The sequence below is a fragment of the Athene noctua genome, chromosome 2 (genome assembly GCF_965140245.1).
Source record: "Athene noctua chromosome 2, bAthNoc1.hap1.1, whole genome shotgun sequence".
Taxonomy (NCBI): Eukaryota; Metazoa; Chordata; class Aves; order Strigiformes; family Strigidae; genus Athene; species Athene noctua.
The window spans coordinates 151,506,255-151,529,839 of NC_134038.1; the positions used below are offsets into that span (position 1 = coordinate 151,506,255).

The following is a 23,585-nucleotide window of genomic DNA, read 5'->3' on the forward strand; positions in this document are numbered from 1 at the left end:
ATAAGGAATGGCTGGCTCTGCCGGGGCAGCGAGGGCGCACGGTCTCAGGGCTGACGCAGGGTTAAAATAGAAGCGCCTCATTCCTTCAATGCTGTGGAAACCCAGCCCTCCTCTGCTCCGGGCCCAGGATGTGGAAGACCAAGTGGAAACACTAGCGGTAAGAAAGCCTCAGGGAGAAGCTCACGGTTTTGATCGCCACAGTCTCCACGACAAGACGGGGGGGTGGGGGGGGTGGGCGGGCGCGCGCTGAGGGAAGACATGAAGACTACTCGTTATAAACCGTCCCCTTATCTCTGCCCGTGCCTGCCAGAGCCAACAGATGCGACAGTGCGATCCCGGCTGGCTCTTGCCGGCCCCCAGGCTCGGGCCCGGCGCTGCCCAGGGCCGGGGCCCGGCTGAGCGCGGCGGCTCAAGGCCGCAGCCCGCGGCTGCCGGCGGGGCGGGCGGGGCACGCGCAGGGTTGAGGGGCGGTGCATGCGCCTCGCGGGGCGGTGCTCTGCCCGCCCCCTCCCCCGGATTGGCTCGGGGCTGGCCGCTCGGATTGGCCAGCGGTGGCGGCGCGCGGTCGCGTCACTCCTGCCCGCCGCGCTCACTGGCTGCGGGCCGGCGCGGGGATGCCGCGGCCCGAGCCTGAGGTAGGGGCGGGCGGCCGGGCCCTTGCCGCGGCAGAACGCTCCCTCCGCCCCGGGCTCTCCCGGGGGCAGCGCCCGGGTGGCAGGCGGCGGAGGAGCAGGGGGGGCTCGCTGGCTGGGCCCCATCCCCGCATCCATCGTGTTCCGAGGCCGGCCGGCTCTGGGGAGGCGGGCTGAGGGGCGGGCGGGACGCGCGGGCCCTGCTCAGTAACGCTGGGCCCGGGCATTAAGGCGGGAGGAGCCTGAGAGGCGGCCGGAGGGTCGTAACGGGTTTCAGAGGGGTCCGCATGTCTGCGGTGGGAGGCCGCCTCACCGCGAAAGACGCGTTAGTGGCTTTTAAGTGTGTCCCTCCAGAGACCACTGTACTACAGGAATCTCCTCTGCCGTCATTCTGCTCCAAGGGGTGTAGAAACTCGTTCTTCCTTAACAAAACACGGTTACTTTTTTTTTTTTTTTTTTTAAATAAAAATCACCCTGCAGTGTCGTTTTTGCCTCCTGCCTTATCACCCCCGAAGTGCTAGGAGGTGGCAGCTGGTGTGGATAGGAAAACCAGGTCTTAGCTGAGGAGGCCGTGCTGTGCTTTGGGTGTGTTTGAGTCGGGTTCGGGTGGTGGGCAGTTTTAAGGGAATGCCTGTGGCAGTGAGGGCCCTTGGTGTGCAATGGGGAGGAAGGGTTGGAGGCGCTGCCAGCATGGTGCTGAACAGAGGTGGGTGGGATTGGGGCCAAGGCACAGGTAGTTGGTGGAGTGGTGGGAAGAGGACACCCATTTCCTTTGAGGTGGCAAATGGTTACCAAATGGTTGCTAATACATTCGACATTCAGAAAACTCCAACCATCGAATTGCAAGGAGACTCTGGAACAATCTCCCAGGAAAGGCAGAGGGACCAAAAACCACAAATAAAATTTGATCAGGCTCTGAAAAGGTTTGAAAAAGTTTCCTGTGCCCTGAACAGCAGCCCTTAGCATCTGGGGTCAGCTCATCCTCCCTTCCTATAGCGTGTGACATAACAGCTGCTATATTTCCTCTTGTGCTGGTCCTAATTAAATGGCCATTTAAAGTTTTCTTCCTCTTCCAGATGCATCCAGTCCTAAAGGCCTTTGTGTGTGGTTCCATCAGTGGGACTTGCTCCACACTCCTCTTCCAACCCCTTGACCTGCTGAAAACCCGCCTGCAAACTCTGCAGCCTGCTGTAAATGGGTGAGAGAGTGGGGATGTGTATGTATGGGGGGTGTGGGGGTGCCCCACCATAGGCTTCTGCCTGATTTACTCGCAAGGGCTTGGAGTTCAGGGTTGTAGTTTGGATACTGAGAGTCTTTGTGAAATATGAGGTATGTTTTTATAGTATGGAGAAGGATTGATATTTTGCTTCAAAAAAAAAGAAAATGCTGTTCTTGTGAATGCTACTTTAATAACATGTAACCTCAGCATATGTCTGTATTCATCTGAGAGACTGGTGTTTGCTGGAGTCACTGTTGTGCAGTTCTACGGGGTGTTTTCTGCCTGAAAATTCCTGGGTGGTTGTCACATAACTTTTCCATGTGTGCAGCTGCTCATGTTTGCTTGGTGTAGTCAACCATGATTACATCTGTTGCTGTTAACAAAGGGAGTGAGCCACTAAAAATGGTAGCGAGAGAGGCCTCTAATGTGTGTTACAAATGGTGGGAAAGCAGAAGGCGATGGAGAAGCCCTGGAAAGACTTGACCAAGAAAAGCAGGCTGAGTTGAGAAAGAGCACCTCTGAGGTGCTGGGGTTATGCACAGAGATGAGTGAAATGGGGTGGCTGCAGAGAGCAGAGGCAGTTCGTCATTGCAGTTCCTGTCTTGTCTTCCTTTCAGGTCCAGTCGTGCTGGGATGGTAACACTGCTCTTCAGGGTTGTTCGTACTGAAAGTCTTCTGGGGCTCTGGAAAGGTGTCTCTCCAGTAAGTGGCTGTTTTAACCCTGACTTCTAAAAATAAGTAGATAAATAAACCTACTGTTTATTACTAACTATGGCTGTTGGGATTTAAGTAACATACTCTTGTACAATTATGAATGCAACCATGTGATTTAGATTAAATCCTATTTTAAGGAGTTCATATTGTGAATTCCACTGATTTGGTCATGGCAGTCCCTGTGGTTTTGCAGTCCTGAGCAGCTGAACACTTGAATACTTTTGCAAATGTGGGGTGGCAACTGCACCAACTTCATTTTGGTTTGGAGTACCTTGTTCCAAGAAAACTGCCATTGAGGAATGTGTTAAATCCTGGCATCATTTTAGTCAGCTGGTTGTTGTGCTGTAAATTTTTTGCCTTCTCTTCTTTCCTCAGCAAGTTAGCTTTAGTGGTTTTTTTTGTTTGTTTGTTTTCTACAAAACATCCTGTCAAGTGTGACAGTCTCTGAAATGTTTTGTAGTACGTTTTTTCTCATGTATGCTTTTTCTTTCTTCATCTTCTTCTGTAGTCCTTTGCAAGATGTATTCCTGGGGTTGGGATTTACTTCAGCACTTTGTACATGATGAAGCAAAAGTTTCTAGTGGACCGTTCACCCACAGCCCTGGAGTCTGTCTTTCTGGGTGCCACTGCACGTGCAGTTTCTGGGATCTGCATGTTGCCAGTGACTGTAGTGAAAACCCGATATGAGGTGAGTGTGACTTTCTGATTAGTTCCCTGTTTATGATGTCACATGCCTTCCTTGTGATGAAAAAGAAATTTTTTTGTCTGGAGAAGGTTGCTGCCACTTGGATACAGCCAGGGATGTAGTTCTGATTTCATCCTGGTTCACACGTTGTGCAGGACATGCCACACACTGATATTCAGGCAAGAAGTGGAAGGTGCAACAGAATTCACCCTGAGATTTTTAAGTTTCACTTGTATACAACGTTTGTGTAGCATCTTTCATATTTTACCTTCGTGAAGGATTGTTTTAAAGGCTGAGGTAGGTGAAAACCACTTTTTGCCTTGGGCTGTTGTCTTCTGTGCTGCCATCTGGGGTGTCACACTGGGTGCATGTTACAGTTTGTTTGGACACTGTGTGGGGCTTCTAGGCTTGTGCCTGGCACAGGGATGACTGACCGTTGTCTGCTCTTGCAGAGTGGGAGATTTGGCTATGGGAGTGTATATGGAGCTCTGAAGAATATCTACCAGACAGAAGGGCCTCGTGGCATGTTCAGCGGGCTCACTGCAACGCTGCTGCGGGATGCGCCCTTCTCTGGCATCTACCTGATGTTCTACACACAGACCAAAAAACTCACACCTCAGGGTAAGGCTGAACGTTGGAGGCTGTAATGAAAAATGTTTCTCTTCTCACACCTTGCCCTGCAGTTGACTGCCTGCATGCTCTGTGTATTGCCCTCTACCTCAGTAGTTAACTTATTCTATTGTAGGGCTTTAGGTGGGACATCTTCCTATGGAGAACTGTAGACCTATAGCTCAGGTCAATGTAGAAATGGAAATGGGCTCAAAATTGACTGGTTGGCTTTATAAAGACTGATGCATAAGGTGGGTTAGTGAACAGTTGAAAGAGAGGATGTGTTCAGCAGTGCTTTCTGCTTCTGGTTGTCTTGTATCCTGATTGGTTTCCACTAAACTGATGTTAGAACTGTCTAACTTTCCACTTTCTACTAACTTTCCACTTCTCTGATGTTAGAACTGTCTGGGCAACGCTTGCACAATCTTTCCTTTTCAGAGCTCCTGCAAATTCAGTTCCCCAGCAAGTGAGGCTTTTTAATAGTGCTAACTTTTGACTTGTAGCCACTTTTCCTCTGGAAACATTTCTTTACCCTGCATGGTTTTTAACTTCTCTTAGATTCTTGATATTGACTTAATCGTTCAATAGATTTTCACTTTGTCATACAGCAGGAGTGTTCCTGGCCTGTTTTGTGTTTAGTGCATTCCCTTTGCTTCGTTGCAGACCAGCTGGATCCAGTGCTCATGCCCTTGCTGAATTTTGGCTGTGGGATCTTTGCGGGAATCTTGGCCTCACTGGTAACGCAGCCTGCTGATGTCATCAAAACACACATGCAGCTGTCCCCCCAGAAGTACTGCAGAACAAGTCAGGCCATTGCTTTCATCTACAAGGTAAGGTGAATCTCTTCTAATATGCACAGTCACAGCCTTGCTTCTGATCTCCTTGCCTGAAGCACAGTTATGCTAAGAAAGTTGTTGCCTTTTAAAGGAGTTGAAGAAATGTGACTGCTTGACATGCTCTTGCAGTCAGGCTAATTAGTATCAGCATTTTCAGAAGCTGAAGCGGGTAATGCTGTGGGAGATTAAGGCTTAATCTCTTGTCACCAGTTTATGTGCAGACCTGTTCAGTAATACCTGGGAAGTAATCTGGTTGATTGTCTGAAAGCAGTTGGAAGCACCAGCACATTTGGGTTGGAAGAATGATCTGAAAAATTACAGGCCTGTCAGCTTGACTTCGGTACCCGGGAAGCTGATGGAGCAGCTCATCCTGAGTACCATCACACAACACATGTGGGACAGCCAGATGATCAGGCCTAGCCAGCATGGGTTTATGAAAGGCAGGTCCTGCCTGACAAACCTGATCTCCTACAACATGGCGACCTGCTTATTGGATGAGGGAAAGGCTGTGGGTGTTGTCTACCTTGACTTTAGCAAGGCCTTTGACACCATTTCCCACAGCATTCTCCTGGTGAAACTGGCTGCTTGTGGATTGGATGGGCACAGGCTTTGCTGGGTAAAAAACTGTCTGGATGGCCGGGCCCAAAGAGTTGTGGTGAACGGAGTTAAATCCAGCTGGCGGCCGGTCACGAGTGGTGTCCCCCAGGGCTCAGTGTTGGGGCCACTCCTGTTTAACATCTTTATTGATGATCTAGATGAGGGGATTGAGTGCACCCTCAGTCAGTTTGCAGATGACACCCAGTTGGGTGGGAGTGTTGATCTGCTCGAGGGTAGGGAGGCTCTGCAGAGAGACCTGGACAGGCTGGAGCCATGGGCTGAGGCCAACTGGAGGAGTTTCAATAAGGCCAAATGCCGGGCGCTGCCCTTGGGCCACAACAACCCCCAGCAGCGCAACAGGCTTGGGGAGGAGTGGCTGGAGAGCTGCCAGTCAGAGAGGGACCTGGGGGTGCTGATTGACAGCCGGCTGAACAGGAGCCAGCAGTGTGCCCAGGTGGCCAAGAAGGCCAATGGCATCCTGGCTTGTGTCAGCAATAGCGTGGCCAGCAGGGACAGGGAAGGGATCTGACCCCTGTACTCGGCACTGGTGAGGCCGCCCCTCGATGACTGGGTTCAGTTTTGGGCCCCTCACTACAAAAAGGACATTGAATGACTCGAGCGTGTCCAGAGAAGGGCAACGGAGCTGGTGCAGGGTCTGGAGCACAGGTCGTATGGGGAGCGGCTGAGGGAACTGGGGGTGTTTAGTCTGGAGAAGAGGAGGCTGAGGGGAGACCTCATCGCCCTCTACAGCTCCCTGAAAGGAGGTTGCAGAGAGCTGGGGATGAGTCTCTTTAACCAACTAATAAGCGACAGGACAAGAGGGAATGGTCTCAAGTTGCACCAGGGAAAGTTTAGACTGGATATTAGGAAGCATTTCTTTACAGAAGGGGTTGTTGGGTGTTGGAATGGGCTGCCCAGGGAGGTGGTGGAGTCCCCATCCCTGGAGGTGTTTGAGTCGTGTTGACATAGTGCGGAGGGATCTGGTATAGTTGAGAATGGTCAGTGTGAGGTTAAGGGACTAGATGATCTTCAAGGTCTTTTCCAACCTGGATGATTTTGTGATTCCTTGCTTTTCCTTGTAAACAGAGGGGCCATTGTTACTACTGGAATCTCTATCTTGCTCCTCTTGAATGGATTATAAGGCAGTGTACTTGTTCCCTGATTATTCTTGCCATTGCTTGTCAGTCTCAGTCCAGCCAAGATTGGGGCGATGCGCCGAAGAATGACAAACTCCAACAAACACCAGTTTGTTGAAGGTGTGGCATTGTCAAGAGCAAATGCCGCTGCAGTGTCTGCAATTTATTACCACTTGTTTACATAGGTTTGTTTTTATTTATACATCCTACTGACCTTCAAGTTTTACCTGTTTACTGCTTGCACACTCACCATGCATTCTGCAGGTGGTGTTTTTTACTACTCTTTTTCACGCAACACAGTGTTACACAATCCTGCCTCATTTTCCCACAATCATTCTTCTAACCTCAAGGTCAGTTTACATTTTGCTAACCGCCAGTTCTTAATTCCCACATCTCCCCCTTTTTTATTTTGTAGTTTCATTTCCATGGCAATCATTGCAATCAGTTGTGGTTCAGTCTTCTGCACTGTGGACAGGAGGCATCATACATGTCACAGGGTGGCAAATCCTGTAAAACAAATCAAACGTCCGAGGCCTGCTAAAACCCACATCTGTAGGTTCAGACCTGCAAGTTAATGCCTAGGGTTGAGCCATGATAAACTTTTGCTTAACTCTTTCATGATGTCATCATGCATTAATTTCAAGGATCTCAATTGAACTCAGACATCAGAGTGAAAAGAATAGGCTGATTTCACTAGCAGTAATTAAAGAATATAACTAAGTAGTACAAAAATAAGCAGTAAGAAAAATACAAAATAGTATACTTAGTAACTACTATATATAATTAAATAAGGCAAATGCACCTAATCATTACTACGCAATGGAGTAGTAATATCCAGATCTGCAATTGCTGGGGAGCCCCAGTTGCAACGAGGATGTGGAGTACCTTTCCGTGCAAGTGGGAAGTCCTATGCAATGCATCCATCTGTAGGTGACGTATCCAGAGTTGCAGCCTGCGGGTTCAGCCTCATATATCCAAATCAACAAGCCAAAATAACTGGCACTTTTCTTTGAGCGGAAACATCTGGTTTCATCCTCCTGTGGGATTCCACTCTGCCTGGCCACTACTCCAGGGGGGAAACCAAGGGAGTTTTCTAACAAGGTCAAACATTTGGGTTCTTAATCTTTAACACTGCTAAACAAAGAAAGTTGGATCTGTGTCTCAAAGGAAAAATTACTGTAAGATTATGGCTAGATACATTGGCCATAGATAGCTAAAATATCGAGGATCTGTAATGATGATCTGATATCGGCCACTACCGTTGCTTCTGTTAGAATTGATAGTACAGTTTGAAATAGCAATGAAGTACACAGTGGTGGAAAATTGGCACAGAACCTACAAGCATTTAATCTTATTCGTGCCTCTCTTCAGCCAACAAAATATACGGATGAGTTGTACAGATGGTCTAAAATATTGTGACTGCACACATGCACCCCCTCCTCCTGTGGGCATACACACAGGGGGGCATCCACATACAATGTTATATTGGCAGCATTCAAATGATATGACTGGTTCTCTGTGTCTCGAGGAGGAAGCCAAGCCCCTCCAGTCCACGGTGTATCATTATGGGCTACTGATCCATCGGGATCCCACCACTGCCACCGTGTCTTCTGCCTTCTGTTGTAATTGTTTCAGACTTCCCCGAGTCATAGCTGTAGTTGCCGAGTTCCTAGGGGAATGTAGCCTGTGTGTGTATTCCTGCATTGTCAGCTGAGGCGTCTGTGGCATTGGGTTGGAGGGTTGCCCCTTTCAGATCACAATATGGCTTGTCTTTCCTTGCTGGTACCCACCTAGGACCTGTGGGGGATAAAACACAAGCATACTCCTGCTCCCATACCAGCAGATCTGCTGGTCCTCTCCAGGTCGGGTCTCCTTCGGGATCCTTATACAAGACTCTTGGTTTAACTATAGAGTCCGCTGTGGTGCTAAAACGATGTTCTGCTGCTGTCAAGGCAAAATTATTTCTGTTTAAAGAGTATATAAAGCCATTGCCAGCTGATTATGTGGTGTGTCCGGAGAATTCCCACTTCTTTGTTTTAAAATCAAGGCTTTTAGTGTAGCATGTGCATGTTCGACTATTGCCTGTCCTGTGGGGTTATAAGGAATACCTGTCATATGCCGAATCCCCCATTGCTGCAAAAATAGTTGTAAGTCTGCCACCTTCCGTCTCTAAAATCCACCATCATTCTCCAGGAGCCGTCACTTTTCTTGACAGGCCATATTGGATTGTTCTAAGCTGTGGTGGTTGTCTTTAAAACTCCTACATCTAATAAATCTCTAATTGTCTGTGATATCTCTTCATGACCTCCCAGAATTCTATATTGCTTCATCGTGACTAACTTAGTTGCAGCTGGAATCTGCACGGGAGGCATTTTTACTCCACCGACCATAACAGGTCTGTCACTAATATAGGGTTTAACTCCAAAATTGATACTGACCATCAGAAAGATTTAAAGTTAGTCCTTTTAGAATGTCTATACCTATTACATATTCAGGAATGGGGACAAACAATCATGACTATATACAATTGTCTTGTATATAGTCATCGTTTCCTATTTTCATTTCTATTTGTGTTTTTATATAGTCATGGTTTCCTATTTTCATTTCTATTTGTGTTTGTACAGCTTCAATTTGTTTTCCTTCCAAACCTGTGATAATTACAGGTTGTCCTTTAAATTTCCTGGGATTCCCATATATTAAGGAAGCTTCTGCTCTAGCATCAATCAGGGCATTTACAGTTTGTGGGGACCATATTGATTCCCCTCCCTTGCCTCCAGCCAAGGGTACAAGTCAGAAAACGGTGGCCAATCCTCTTTCACCCCCAGAACCGTTGATCCCGTCACGGAGGCCCTCCATGAGCAGATGGAGGGTCCTGTTGAGGTTCGAGAAGGGGCGCTGTAGGCTGAGTTGTCCCTGAATTCTTAGTTTTAGAACTCTGCGCTCACTTGCTAGGTTTATTCAGCCCTCCCTGTGTATATATTCGCCACAGCTCATCAGTTGGAACGCCATCAGTTTTTTTCATGAGACGCACTGTCTTTTAAAGCCATAAGCTTTTCCTTATGAGAACTCCTGTTTTCACTGCCTTTAGGGCTCTCTTGAGTCTCTTGATGCCCTGCACTCCCTCAGGGGCCCTACATTGGGCGCCACTTTTCTCCTTTGCATACGAGCACATTGCCGCTGTCTTCTTCAATTTTTTGTACAGCTCACATGGGGCACTATTTGTCGGTCTTGGACCAGCTGGGATCGGGGCAATGCGCAGAAGAATGGCAATCTCACACCAGTTAGTTGAAGGGGGGGCATTGCCAAGAGCAAATGCTGCCACAACTGTCTGCAAGCTCCCAGTTTATTACCACTTGTTTACATAGGTTTGTTTTTCCTTCTACATCCTACTGACCTTCAAGTTTTACCTGTTTACTGCTCACACGCTCATCATACGTTCTGCAGATGTTGTTTTTTACACAACAGTGTTACATAATGCTGCCTCAGTTTCCTACAGTCATTCTTCTAACCTCAAGGTCAGTTAATAATTTGCTAACCACCAATTCTTAATTCCCACAATTTCTTAGTCCTCTTACCTGTTTTCAGAAAATTACAGATGATTGAGAGTAAGCTCAGAGTACTGGAGCACAAAGATCTCTCCATACAGACCTGGTTTCTGTTTCAGGCTGGTGAATGATTTCACTTCAGTTCTGTCTGTTACATATTGATTTTTACACTGGTAGTGATGGAGAGCACTTAGTTTATTTCATCTTAACTTCATTTCAGCTTAGCTTAGTATGTAGGCTTGGAGGAGCTGTGCCTACAGCTGCTGCTGCCTCTGGTTTATCACTGTAGGCATTACCACACAGGGGCAAAAGATTTCTTTAGTATGTAGTGTGAAATGCTGGTTTCTGATACAAAGCAGCCACAAAACAATTATTTGCCCTTTAGACACCAGAAGAGAAGCAGATGCATAGATCTGTATCCCAGGAATGGGATGGAGATGTACTCAAAGCCCACCTTTCCCTTACTGCCCGCAGAAAGGTGGATCTTGGCAGGTTTACTTTGTTTCCTTATTGAAGTCTGTTCCTAAACAGGAATCTGTTTATTTGTGCGTGGATTTTTTCTGTGCATGGTACATTTTTCTCATATCAGAATGTTTTTTTTACTTCAGTACTTAACAAATCTCAGTTTTTACAGAATAGCTAAGTGACTTATCTAAACATGAAGCTCTAAACCAAGTCATTTTCCTGAAGTGTCTTGAAACCATTACATGCTCACCTTCTCTTTGATAGGTTTGAGCGTGGCTCTCCGCGTGCATTGTCCCCATCCTGTCATTCCCTTCTCCACTCAGTGCTCCTCCTGTTTTCTTGGGTAGCCCTGCAATTGCACAGTGCTCTTCCTAAACATTAAATGCTTATTTAAACCTGGGTCTTTCAGAAACTGATCTGGGTCTGAGTGGAAACATATCCTGTGCTGTTCCACATAATAAATGATGAGAAATTAAAAAGCTAGAGGCAGATTGTGATGGATTGCTGTTTCTTTATCTCCTGTTGCAGGATTTTGGGCTGGTTGGCTTTTTCCGAGGTGGTGTGCCACGTGCCCTCAGGCGGACTCTGATGGCAGCAATGGCATGGGCCGTGTATGAACAGATGATGGAAAAAATGGGCTTGAAATCTTGACTGACTTGCACGAGAAATGACCAGCTTTGCTCCTTCTTGCTGTGATCAACTGGCACTACGAAGTTCCCAGTTCCTCAGAGGAATAAGCATTGCTCAGCCAGGAGGAAGGCAGTCTTCTGAGACGGGAGATTGGGCCTTTTGGCAAGTAGAGGAAAGAAGGATCTGATCTTTTCGTCATTTGATCAGTCCATTCTAGAGACTGCACTTGCAGACTGCCATGGGAAGTGGCAGGGTTTCCACAGCCTTGTAACAATGCTGAGAGAAAGCCCCTTTTAAAAATAGCTTTGTGCTTGCCACCTTTATGCAGTGAGACATTGCTGAGCAAAAATGTTTGAGGAGAAAACAGTGATTGCCGAACCTGCCAGCCTGTTCCTTGCTGGTCTGGCCAGTAAGGCCACAATGATCCACTGTCAGATGTAGATCCTCCAACCTTACATGCTTTATTCTCACAGGGGAACGTTGCAGACAATGGTGAGAGACTGGAGGTGTCTCTTAATGCTTATATTGCGGGAGTAGGTGGAAGAGAAATGAAGTGCTGAAGGAAGGATGGGAACATGGTCTCTTGTCATCACTTTTGTACTATGCATGATAGCAGAGAAGGTAACTGGAACCTCCTTGCTGTGTCATGTATTATTACGTAATTGAGCATCTTAATACTCTTGAAATGTGCATCTGCCTCTACAGCAGTGTTTGCACAGGAATTAAGAAGCATAAGGCACTTTAGAGTTGATTGTTACCAAAGTTCTATTTGTTCTCTAAAAAACATTTTTCCTGCTGGTCTGACTATCAGGAACACTCAAGTATTTTTTTTTTTTTTATCCAGTTGTACTAGAGACTTGCTTCCTATTACTTATTTGTTAATCCCTGATCAACACCCTCAGTGTGAGCTGGTTCTTAGATGTACCTTTTAGGGTCATAGTTCATAATGCATAAATGTATAATGGAAGCAGATGTAGATAACGACACTTCAGACTTCCCTTAAAAGCTGCTGCTGATTGTGTGTGGAGTATCTTTGGGTTTGGAAAGAAAAGGCTGCTCTTTTCTGTCAACTTTCTGCAAAGTTTGACACCTATGAGTGTTTAGTAGGGAACTTTAATTCTCTTCAGGCTCCACACAGACCCTTCACAGTTTCCCAGCTGATAGTTTTCTCTTAGCAGGTAGTCCATATTTCAGTATTCCTGAGTTTAGGCGTAGAGATAAATACACTTTTTTATCCACTGTGCCTTCTTCCTCATTCCTACTTTGTTACACAGACCTTGTAGCATGTGCTGTCCAGACTTGGGTACAGCCTGCTCCCCTCTTCACTTGTGCCTCTGTGCTGGCTGGCTGGTTTGGGACTCTTGCAGCTCTGTTGGCATTGCCACAAAGCTTGGCATGGCAGTGTGCACCCTGTTTTGTAGCGTGCCTTGCAGAAAATGTAATTTTTGGCTTTTATTTTCTTAAATATCTACAGATATTACAATCCACTTTAGGAACAGAGCAGATGTCTCTAAATATGAAGACGTGACACTGTATCTGTATGAACAATCAGTACTATCTACCCATTCTTTGTAAAATTTAGAGCATAATTTGCACAATCACTCCTGCCCTGGCAACGTCCTGAGCACAAGAGTAGAGGGGTCGTCGGTTGTAAAAGATGTTCTTCACCAGATTCCAACTCCAGGAGGGTTTGATGACTGATGTGAAAGTTAAGTCTGAGTAAAGTGTAAGGGGAGGGGCTGGAGGCTTCAAGGTGCTGCCTGCTTTTAGCCTCAGCCCATCTGCGAGGGGAGACTGGTGCCACGCAGTGCAAGAGTCTCCATGGATGGTGGCGGGGGGTCCCCTGTGCACACGTCTACAGACGTTAATGGTAGAGCACCGCATAAAATCATTCCACATTGTGACTGACAAACTGTCACATTCCCTCTGCTGCTTCTCGCTGTCAGGCACGTGAGCACATAATTTGCCAAATCCTAAATATGAAAACTGTTCCTTTCTTTTGCTGTCCCTGCTACCCTTAGTGACCTGGACTCGTGAGAGTGCATGAAACAGTGGTAACTGCACATCCTGCGGTGTGTTACCCTGAGCACTACTGGCACAGAGAGCTGGAGAACTAAGTCTAGGATTGCTGACCTGGCAGAGTAAGGTGGGAATTACATCAGTTACCTCATTTGTCTTTTATTCCCCTATGCATAGGATCAAACCAATGTATTGTACTGGAAGCCTGAATTTATTTGGGGCTTTCTTAATCTGGTGTGTGAGTTGGATCTGTTGATCATCCTGGGCAGTGGCAGTCCGGGGCTGTGTATGGTGTCACCTGCAAGGTGTTTCACGAATATTTTGGTTCCTGATTTAGCAATGGCAAAGCAGTGTGCACCTTGTGCAGACAGAAACTTAGGCTCTTAAAAATGAGAAGAATGCCAGGTGATAAATTTTGAATTAAGCAATGTCCTCATCGGAAACCTGAAATGCAGGAGCTCTTCAGTGGCTTTTATGCCCTATACTCCTGCCTGGTCAAGTAACAAAGGAATTACTAGAGAATTTATTCCAGTATGCTGGTATTTTAAAGTCTACAGATTTTATTTTTTATTTTTTATTAAGTCTGGATTCAGTCTTAAAGCAGTTAGCTTTTCCTTTGGGAAAGTTCTTCCATTCTTCTTACTTTGTGGAGAATAGGGAGGCTCTTTGTTGTCACAGTATAGTGAAAAGATACATGCTTTTGACTTGTAAATTAGCCTGGGCTTCTTTAAGAAACAGAGAATCTAAATTGCACTGTGTTTCATCAACCCTTGGTGCTGCAAATCCAAAAACTTCTTTACATGTGAGCTGGGGAGAGTGAGTTTTACAGTGCAAGTTTGTTGTTTGTTTTTCTTTATTATTTCTTATGTCAGGTCTCATATATGGGGGAAGGGAAAGCCTGAAGATCTGTTTCACTTTCTTCTGGAAGCTGTGTCGCACAGGCAGGCACAAGACTGTTTCTCAGCTCTGAGCTTTACCATCCTTCACGCTTTTCCCCTCTTCAGAAACATTCTGTTTCTAAAGTGATTTATTGAAGTTATTCTTGATAGCTATAGCAAGTCAAGAAAAACAAATGTGTGGACTTTTTTAGATACATTGCCCTTGAGGTTGTATGCTTCTAATTAACAACAAATGGTCATTTTACAACCTAAATGCAAAGCAAATCAAATAAAAGATCCAGCACAGGTGCTTAATCACCTACCTGCACCATGCCAGCAATTCCAACACTAACAATCCTGTTAGATAATCATTTCCAAAGCCATCTTAGCTTGGATTCCAGAGAAGGTGGTCTGATCCCTTCCTTTATACGGCAGGATCGCAGTCGGATTCCTCTTGGAATGACCTCTGTTGCTGGTAATACACTGTCAGTGAATGTGCATTGTTTCTGCTTGCCCCTGCAGCTGTGATGTAGGAACACAACTGGTTAACATGTTAAGGCAGTCAGTATTTGAGTGAGTTTTAAGAACACAAGAGAAATTGTCTGATTATTTATGTTTTAGAAACTTCACGTTTCCTTTCTTCCTGTGCTGGTGATTTTTTTTTTTTTTCTTGCACTGTTTAAACAGAACTGGAGCTTTGGAACATTGGATAGGTTTGAGTATTTTGAGTGTTTATGTGTCTATATAAAATATTTATGTGAGAAGGTGTATTATATGTTTCTATTAAAAACTGGTTGCCAAAATGAACCATGTAATCTCTTTTAGTGTTTCTTTAAAAAAAAACAAGTCAAACTCACAAGGGATGGGATGGAATAGAGGCTTAAGAAAGCAAGAGAAGTTTCCCAAGAGAACAGGACTATTGAATGAGTTCTGAGCCCATCCAAGGCAATGCATATTCTCTTTTTCTGTGGGTGTAATCTACACAGGCAGTGCCAGTACAACCTAAATCGACTTTACTTAAATGGGGAAAACACAGCAATGGGGAATCTTGTCTTTTTCACAGCTTCCTCTGCCTGCCTGCTGTGTGTAAAGACTGATGGGAATCAAATCATAATAACTGGTGAAATACCCACCTTTAAGACTGGGGTTTTGAGCACTCTGTTTTTAATCTCCTGCCAAGCAGGTTTTTGCTACTCAGGCAGTCTGATCTCAGCAGGGGACCAGAGCTTGTGGCCTGGGACATAATCTTCTGCTGCAAGGAGTAGTGAAAGGTGACGCTGGGGTCTCCTCCGGCTGTCACAGCATGGAACTGGGATTCAGTAGCAGGCAGGTTGTGCTAAGCAAACCACTGGTGATGCTGATACCAAGACGAACATCTGCCAGATGTGAAGGTCCCAAACCCTTTCTCTTTTCAGATGTTGCCTAGATGATGCATTCTTATATGGAGCAATTTTCACAGAGAGTTATCTGTGTGTAACAGACCTACTAGACAGTCCTGGCGTGCAGCCTCAGTGCAGATACCTGATACCATGTTAGGCTGGCAATAGTGCCTGCTCCTGCATGCAGCGCTCCCCAGAACTCTCCTCCTGCCTTGGAGAACCACCTCAGTGTAGCGGGTGTTCCTGCTCGTGCTGCCAACAGCTGCCCCAGCTGTTAGAAGAGATAGTGGACAAGCTCCATAACCCTCTTGGGTAGTGGAGGGTGGGAAAGATAGAAAAAGCACACTTTAAAGGCACTGCTCTTGTAATAAAACATTGAATTACAGATCTCCCTTTCACTCAAAAATCAGGCAAATGCTTTGCTTTTTTAATTTTTATTTTTAATGTACTACATGCCATGTGTAACTGATACACCAGAACTGAACAGAAAGTATTCCTCATCTCACACACACACATATGTATGTGTACTTTTACAGGCTCCATGTGGAGCTCCTGAACATGTTTGTCCCTCTGGCAGTGCTTCCAGTTTCAAAGTATCGAGCTCATTTTCCACATTGCACTGCTTCTTAATTTCCAATTTTATCACTATAAAATGCTTTGGGAGATTTTATTGTAAGGCATTAAGGAGTTTTAGTAAAAGTGACAAAAAGCCCAGTAACAGGTTAAAATGAGACCTACACAACTTTTGTAACAGATGTTAGGCAATTCTAGCTTTGTAGAACTAGAAATAAGAAGGGAACAGATTTGCTTGCTGATGTTTTCAAAAAAACATGGAAGAAATAATAATAAACCTTTGAAACACAAGCCAAAACAGAATTTACAAAGCAGCAGGGTATTGTGCAGCTTTGCTGGAGGTGGGTTGATCTCCATGGGTTCCTCTTTGCCTTCTAGAGGGTCCAGCCCCAGGGGTGCCACACCATCTCTTAGATGACACCCACTGGCATGTTTGGTGGGGAAGATGCTGCCCAAACATGTTGCTGCCTGAGCCTCTTCCCAAGGCGCATCCTTCAAGCCATTCACAGGATCCATTCTGGTGGCAGGAAACACCTCCAGTGCAGCCCAGTGGCTCTCTCCCACCACTGAGGAGGTCCTGTTATGGCCCCCTACTCAGAGGCTTCTCCTGGCAAGGGCTGCTGCTCTCCCCTGCAGCCTGGGCTGGCTGGTGGGGAGATGCTCTTTCCAGGGCTTGGTAACCACCCCAGGAACCTGCTCGAGGTTCTCAATACACCACCCAAAGGCTGGTAGTAAATCCGTGATGCTTTTCTGCACCTGCCTGCTCCAAGCTTCATTGGCACTGTGGGAGGACCAGCGGCTGAGAGCCCCTTGCTGGGGGTTTGCTCCGCCGTGCTATTTTGCTTGCTACAGAGAAAGTCTGCTCCTTGCGCCCAGGGACTGCCCTCAGCCTTCCCCTGTGCATTTGGGGCTCCATCCCAGAGACCCTGTGCAGGCCTTGCTCCAGGATGCCACTGCCTTGCTGGTACTGACTGAGGAGTCAAAAATCAGCCCCCACAGGAACTGCCCCTGCTATGGCTCTGTGCACCTGAGTTACCCAATAACTTTGTTCCCTGTGTGTGCTGTTCCCCACACAGCAAGCTACTCTCAGGAGAATGGCAGGGTCTACCCCTCGAGGGGCTCTTCCATGCTAAATCCACATTTCACCAATTGCCGTCACGCCTGACAATAGTTTGCACAAAATAAGCAGGAACACCTCTGTCCTTCACATTCAAGCCGTTTATGTTCAATATCAGCTGCGATATATTTGTAATCAGATGAGATGACTAAACTGTAAGAAGTTTCTCTAAGATAAGGAATATTTTGAATCTAACCCAACTTTTAATGTGCAATATCTGCCATGCTCTGCATATAATTGTGTAATAAAGTAACAGGAGAGATGTGCTCTAAAATACATGGTAAGAAAAATATGCTTCTACCCGAGAGACATGTCTATTAATGACAGAGATCTATTTTAAAGTGTCTCAGCACACAGTTAAAAAATAAAGCAAGCTTTCAGATTTCTTAAGAAAATTATTAGAAATACTTTACCACCAAAATTAGGCATGACTTCCAGGCCATCTCATGGGCTGTGGAAGCTCATGGTCTACCAGAAAGAGTCCAAACTGCAACAAGAAGTAAATTAAGTATTAGATTCAGTAAGTTAAGTCTTAAAGATTCCAGAGGAGTCTGAAATGCTTACCAGCAGCACCCCTTCAATAACATATTTACTGCGTATTCATTACTGAACTTCCAATCATTATGTTCAAACGCACTGCTAATACAGCTGGTTTTTGATTATGCAGGAGAGCTCTCCGGCTAAATCCATTGCACACACCTCAGCAACACTGCCGTCTCCCCTTTTCCGCCTCAAGTTAATATTTACATTGCGCTCCTGTTAGATGTTTTACATGTTGTATTAACTATTTCCTGAGTTTCGTTTTACCCACCTTTGTCACCACCATGTGGCAAATGTGTGAATTATTCTCTTACAGAATATTGTAAAACTGATCTGGTAATCTTGCTGATTAAGATCATCTAACAAGCATACAGAAAAAAAGAACAGTGTGAGAACCAGCTCCTGACTTGTAGGTTGATGTTTTGTGGAAATGATGGAAAGTGGCTGACAGCAGCTGCTCACTGAAACAGGACAAGGTCTTATTTTACAAGAAGTGAAGAACATATGTGAGATGATGTTGTAACTTGCTACTTAAATAATCTCCTCCAGAGCAACTCAGTCTGCAGCCACTGCAAAGGGGCTGTCTGGGGGTTCGATGCCCAGTCACGCTGCTGTAGTTACATTGGGTTAAAATAGGTGAGAGAAAGCTAAAGGAGCAGTGTTATTAGAAAGACATGAATTATTATTCGTTGAAGGCACTAGCAATAGGGTCTTCACCATCCAGAAATGTATCCAGATCCAGACGACAGCAAGCATAACAAAGTAAATATCACTACTTTTCTGTTTTCTAAGAAACTCCACTCTCAGGCCTGTGTCTGCTCCCTGAACAGGACAGAGGAGAAAGATGATGAAGCATCTTTAAAGCTGATCACTTAAATGCAAAGAAAAAAAAAAAAATCCCCCAAGGGGGAAACTAACCACATGAATGACCACCGCAGAGCAGAATGTGTAAGTTCAGTGCCAATTTAACCTACTTTGACTGTAATTTCTCCAAAAGACAGGGACAGCCTTGGCTGCACAAGCTCTCCCACATGGTGCAGTACCGCACCGGGCAGCGCCCACGAGGGCGGGGGAAAGCAGAAGACATGCTGCTGCTGCTTCTTAGAGGCCTCCCCCCGCTGCACGCAGTTTAGCAGCTAGACATACTTCATCGAATAACCATCAACGCCTGAAAACGAGACAGCGTATTTCACTTTCAACAGAAAAAAAAAATCTGAAGTGTTAAAATAACTCTTTGATTTCACTTCAAGGGCTCGGAGAGAAGTCCTGTTTGCTCACCGCACATGCCGCGGCACACTCCGAAGGGGACGCTGCGGCCTCACAGATTTCTTTCGGGCCGGGTCCCCGGCCAGGGGCGGGCGGAGCTCGGGAGGGGCGGAACCGCCGTGTGGGTCCCGAGGAGTCGCCGCTTCAGGGCGGCCCCGGCGGGCAGGGCCCGGCCCCGGCGGGCAGGTTGCCTTTAGCAACCGGCGGAGCCCCGCCCACCCCGCGGCTCCCCATTGGCCGGTGAGGCTATATATAGACGTCACGCTGAAGCGGCCTTCCCTTTCGCTCCGCGCCTGCCCGGCCTCCACACGGCGTTGTCAGCGTGAGTCGCGGCCGCCGGCCCGGGGGGGCTCGGGGCCGGCGGGGGTGCGTGCGCCCCGCGGCGCGAACGGCGGGACTCGGCGCGTCCCGCTCTGCGGTGCCGGCGGCTGGGCCGGGCCGAGGCGCGGGGAAGGCCAAGGCCTGCCGGGTGGCGGGAGGAGGCGGCCGCCGCGGCCAAGATGGCGGCTGGGGCTCCTGGCCCGGGCCCTCGTGGGGCGGCGGGAGGTGGCTGAGCCGGTGCTTGTGCCTGCAGGTTCCCTGTCGTCGCTTCCAAAGGGAAACCCCACAATGTCCGGAGGTCTCGATGTCCTGCAGATGAAGGAGGAGGATGTCCTCAAATTCCTCGCTGCCGGGACCCACCTGGGAGGCACCAACCTCGACTTCCAGATGGAGCAATATATCTATAAAAGAAAAAGCGATGGTAAACCCGTAGGATGGGTGGCCCTGGATGGGTAGCTGGGGTTTTGTGGGCACAGCAGAGCGAAGCAGGAAAGTGCTCATGCCTGAGCTCTCTAGCAGTTTCTCTATGGCCTGAAACGTGCAAACGTCCTTGCTGACCGAGTCGTGTTACTCAGAGAAGCAGAATGAAAGATGGGTTTCAGAACTTGGTAAATCGGTCACAGCTGGATTCGGGCACTTCTGCTAGTTCTTGGCTATAGTAACAAAATGGTTTTAATGCCTCAGTAGTGGCTTCTGCTGCTTTGTTTTTTTCTGTTTGCATTGTTCTTCAGTCTGAGCTCTGCCCTGTTAAAAGATTGCAGCTCATACCAGGCACTGGTTCATGTTGATAGGTGCTAGAAGTCTGCTGTATTAAAACCGTGTGGGAGGATTTTCCTTGAAATAGTTTTCCACCAACTCGAATTTTGCCATATGACAAGTTTAATGGCAGAAGAGTGCTGTCCTGTTTGAGATCTTGTATTTACTGGTCGCTCTAAAGTTTTTTGTCACCAATAGGTATTTACATCATCAACCTGAAGAGGACCTGGGAAAAGCTCCTCCTGGCAGCTCGTGCCATTGTTGCCATTGAGAACCCAGCTGATGTGAGCGTCATTTCTTCTAGAAATACTGGACAGGTACGGACATTTGTTGGTCATGAGGCCTGCAGTCTTGGGAGCAGGACCCTTGCCATGCATCATTGCCTGCCAGTGGCAGCTTGATGATAAAAGGGAGTAACATGAATTTTGGCTCTAGGAACACTTTTTTGGAAGTGTGTTTCCTGTGTTGCACTTGCAGCTTAGAGCAGTCAGTTGAAACCCACTCCCTGTTACCGTAGTTGTGAGGTGTTTGATAACTTGTTTTTCTTTCATACCCTTTGGGTACTTTGTATTGGATTTCTGGCCTATTAGTGGTCAGACCCCTGATGCCCTCCATGCCCCACCAATAATTCTGTGAATCATTGGCACAGCTTTTTGGGGACAGTAAGTGCCTGATAGAAAAGTTTTCCAAGAAATCACTTGCTCTGTTATTGAGCAAGGTGTAGTAACTAGAGGATTTAAAATTTTGTCTCTAGATTTTTAGCAAAAAAATTCTGTCATAGAAGGGGACATGACTGTAAAATAAAATCTAATTAGACACTGAAGTTTTTCTGTGAGTTTAATTTCTTTGGACTAACACAGGTAGTGCCACAAATATTGAGGGAGACTGTGAATGGCACAGGGTGGATTTACAAAGGAAAAACTTGTGTTCCTGTGGGCTTGACCTGCACACTGTTAAAGCTTGATGCTGAGGTCAGTTTCTGGCCGATGAGCTCTCAAGTGTCGGAAGTGTGCTACAACAAACCGGATGGCAGGGTTTTCGCTAACGCCAGGAGAGGAACTCCCTCTATGACTGGAGTTTGATAGTAGGCCCTGCCACATGCCTGAGAAGTCGAAAGCTGTTGCCAGTAAGAGCTGCCAACTGCAGTTTTAATGGACATAGCTACAGTTCATGTATTTTTCCTGTAGTTCCTGAAGTTATGCTGCTGGATAATGAAAGGATGTAGAAATAATGGAAGAAAATTGGCTTTGCTTTTTCCATAGACTGTTTGTTTTATCGCCCCTTTCATGATTTGATTATGAGACTTTTGATTATGAGTAGAGCTTGTGAATAACTTCAGGGAAAAAAAGCTTTTTTCTGTGTCCTGACTTCCTGCTTTGCAGTGGATATGATCTTTTTAACTCCTGGTGTTGGTGTAGCTATTTTCAGAAACATTTTCATTTTCTCTTGTTCTGAGTTGAGAGCTGATGGTGAGCCCTGATTTTGCAGGAATTGAAACAAGCAGTTCAAGTTCAAAAGCCGTACCTGGGCGACTAGGTTGAAATGAAATTTTCCTGCTTCACCTTTGCTGCGGTCTATTTTGCAGCGTGCTGTTCTGAAGTTTGCTGCTGCCACTGGGGCTACTCCTATTGCTGGACGTTTCACCCCCGGTACCTTCACAAATCAGATCCAAGCAGCTTTCCGTGAGCCACGACTCCTGGTTGTTACCGACCCCCGGGCTGATCATCAGCCACTGACGGAGGCGTCTTACGTCAACATCCCCACCATTGCGCTCTGCAACACCGACTCCCCGCTGCGCTACGTGGATATTGCTATTCCCTGCAACAACAAGGTAACGGCTTTGTTGTAACCTTCAAAGCTGCTTCCTCCAGGTCATGCCCTAGGTTGCAAGATGGATGCTTTCTGCAGGGGAGGGTTGGCTTGCGTCTGACATCTCTCCCAGGGTGATGAGCTAAATAAGGCCTTTCGCAAGCTAGCAGGCAGATGGGGAGGAGGAAGTGAACTGCACACAGTTGGAGCTTGGAGCTGAGGCCAGTTTCTGGCCAAGGAACTCTCAAGTGTAGGACGTGTGCTATAGTAACCTGGCAGGATTTTTCGCTGACGCCATGAGGGTCTTTGTGGCCCAATGAGTGGAGTTTGATAGTCATTCTTGCCACAGTTTACGAATAGGGATGAAAGATAAAGTGAACTGATGAAGACGCTGCTCTGAAACATTGCCTTGCCAGAAACCACCAGACAGGTAAAGTCTAGGAAGATGGGAAATTATCTTTGATCTCCATCTAGATGCCATTCACCAAACTAATGTAAGCCAAATCTGAGCATGTGTGTAAGATTTGCCCATTTGCTCAGGTTTTCTATTTCTTCATTCTAGCAAATGTGATGGGCGTAATCCCTGTCTTTTGGACAAGATTCATGGAGTAGTAAGCAGTATGAAACTATAGCAGGAGAATTGCTTCAGGCTCTGCTGTGTACAGCAAATGCAGATGCTTGTGATTGAAGTGCGCTGCCATTTCTACAGAGATCTGAAAGTGTCACTGGGAACTCAAAAAGTTGCCCTTGACAAGTCTAGGGCATTAGCAAGTAATGTCTTACTCTTGCCAAGCACAGGCCTTGAATTGGGTGCAAATAAGTCTTTTTGCTCTTTCAAAGAAAAAAGGTGTTTTCAGAGGTTTAGCTCTACAGCAAATCTTAGGTACCTTTTTCTGTTCCAGGGAGCCCATTCGGTGGGTTTGATGTGGTGGATGCTGGCGCGGGAGGTCCTGCGTATGCGTGGCACCATCTCCCGTGAGCACCCCTGGGAAGTCATGCCTGACTTGTACTTCTACAGGGATCCCGAGGAGGTAGGAGGCCTGTGGCCCTAGGAAGTGTGTCTCCCTGAGGTGTCTTGCCTTGTGCTCCTGCCCCTGTGGTTCCTTGTGCCTGCTGCTGAGGACAGGTTTTGCTGATACAATAATTGCACATCACTCTTAAAGTGGTGATTGGGTGATTTGTGTTGTCTGATGTGTGGTAGTGAGGGTGGTGAGGGGTTTCTGGGAGACTTAGACTGCACTCTTTCATTACAGATCGAAAAGGAGGAGCAGGCTGCTGCTGAGAAAGCAGTGACAAAGGAGGAGTTCCAGACTGAATGGACGGCCCCAGCTCCTGAATTCACCGCTCCTCCTCAGCCTGAGGTTGCAGACTGGTCTGAGGGAGTGCAGGTCCCGTCAGTGCCCATCCAGCAGTTCCCCACGGGTCAGTTTGGGGGGTGTCTGTGGGGAGGGGGTTGTGTGGCAAGGCGGGTGGGAAGAGCTGGGGTGCATTAAATGTTCTTGTCTTTGTAATTGCAGAGGACTGGAGCGCCCAGCCTGCCACCGAGGACTGGTCAGCAGCTCCCACCGCCCAGGCTACTGAGTGGGTTGGCACGGCCACCGAGTGGTCTTAATGTCGGTCCCGGTGTACTGTGAGAGAAATAAAGACCGGTTTAATACACTTCGTGTTTGGCACTGCTTTTTAGAACTTGGTGGCAGATGAAATATTTGAGTAGGTCCTCAGCCAAGGGGGGCATCCTATAAACTGCTGCTTCACCCTGTTTGGTGGGGCTGGGGGTCGTGGGCTGCTGCCCTCTGCACCCCGGTGGGTTACAGCCCCCGTGCCTGGGGCAGATTTCCCGTTTCCCCTGGCTGCACACC

General features: G+C 47.0%; 2 protein-coding genes and 2 non-coding genes across 5 annotated transcripts; all 4 read left to right on the top strand.

Moving 5' to 3' along the window:
- SLC25A38 (solute carrier family 25 member 38) lies at positions 1-14,772 on the top strand. 2 transcript variants are annotated; one of them, XM_074900665.1, is made up of 7 exons: positions 1-157; positions 1,709-1,830; positions 2,469-2,553; positions 3,074-3,253; positions 3,703-3,871; positions 4,523-4,689; positions 10,967-14,772. In XM_074900665.1, exons 1-7 carry the CDS (start codon positions 89-91, stop codon positions 11,087-11,089), a joined length of 915 nt encoding a protein of 304 aa, XP_074756766.1. In that variant the 5' UTR covers positions 1-88; the 3' UTR covers positions 11,090-14,772. The 2 variants fall into 2 exon arrangements, with proteins under 2 accessions (XP_074756766.1, XP_074756767.1); XM_074900666.1 differs by lacking the exon at positions 1-157 and adding an exon at positions 589-635.
- A 4,261-nt stretch (positions 14,773-19,033) lies between these two features.
- RPSA (ribosomal protein SA) lies at positions 19,034-23,385 on the top strand. The gene is made up of 7 exons (XM_074900667.1): positions 19,034-19,162; positions 19,415-19,582; positions 20,116-20,234; positions 21,503-21,748; positions 22,629-22,757; positions 22,980-23,148; positions 23,244-23,385. Exons 2-7 carry the CDS (start codon positions 19,450-19,452, stop codon positions 23,336-23,338), a joined length of 891 nt encoding a protein of 296 aa, XP_074756768.1. The 5' UTR covers positions 19,034-19,162; positions 19,415-19,449; the 3' UTR covers positions 23,339-23,385.
- Positions 20,860-21,019, top strand: LOC141958288 (small nucleolar RNA SNORA62/SNORA6 family). The gene has a single exon (XR_012633250.1). It is a non-coding gene; the product is annotated as a small nucleolar RNA SNORA62/SNORA6 family (small nucleolar RNA).
- Positions 21,919-22,077, top strand: LOC141958290 (small nucleolar RNA SNORA62/SNORA6 family). The gene has a single exon (XR_012633251.1). It is a non-coding gene; the product is annotated as a small nucleolar RNA SNORA62/SNORA6 family (small nucleolar RNA).
- Positions 23,386-23,585: the final 200 nt, after the last annotated feature.

What these genes read in the sequence shown, in the direction of transcription:
- SLC25A38 (XM_074900665.1), top strand. Translation starts at nt 89, where the DNA reads ATGCTGTGGAAACCCAGCCCTCCTCTGCTCCGGGCCCAGGATGTGGAA. An exon ending in CTGCAGCCTGCTGTAAATGG is followed by an intron (nt 1,831 to 2,468) that starts GTGAGAGAGTGG and finishes TCTTCCTTTCAG; the next exon opens with GTCCAGTCGTGCTGGGATGG. An exon ending in TAGTGAAAACCCGATATGAG is followed by an intron (nt 3,254 to 3,702) that starts GTGAGTGTGACT and finishes CTGCTCTTGCAG; the next exon opens with AGTGGGAGATTTGGCTATGG.
- RPSA (XM_074900667.1), top strand. Translation starts at nt 19,450, where the DNA reads ATGTCCGGAGGTCTCGATGTCCTGCAGATGAAGGAGGAGGATGTCCTC. An exon ending in CTATTCCCTGCAACAACAAG is followed by an intron (nt 21,749 to 22,628) that starts GTAACGGCTTTG and finishes TTTCTGTTCCAG; the next exon opens with GGAGCCCATTCGGTGGGTTT. An exon ending in CATCCAGCAGTTCCCCACGG is followed by an intron (nt 23,149 to 23,243) that starts GTCAGTTTGGGG and finishes TTGTAATTGCAG; the next exon opens with AGGACTGGAGCGCCCAGCCT.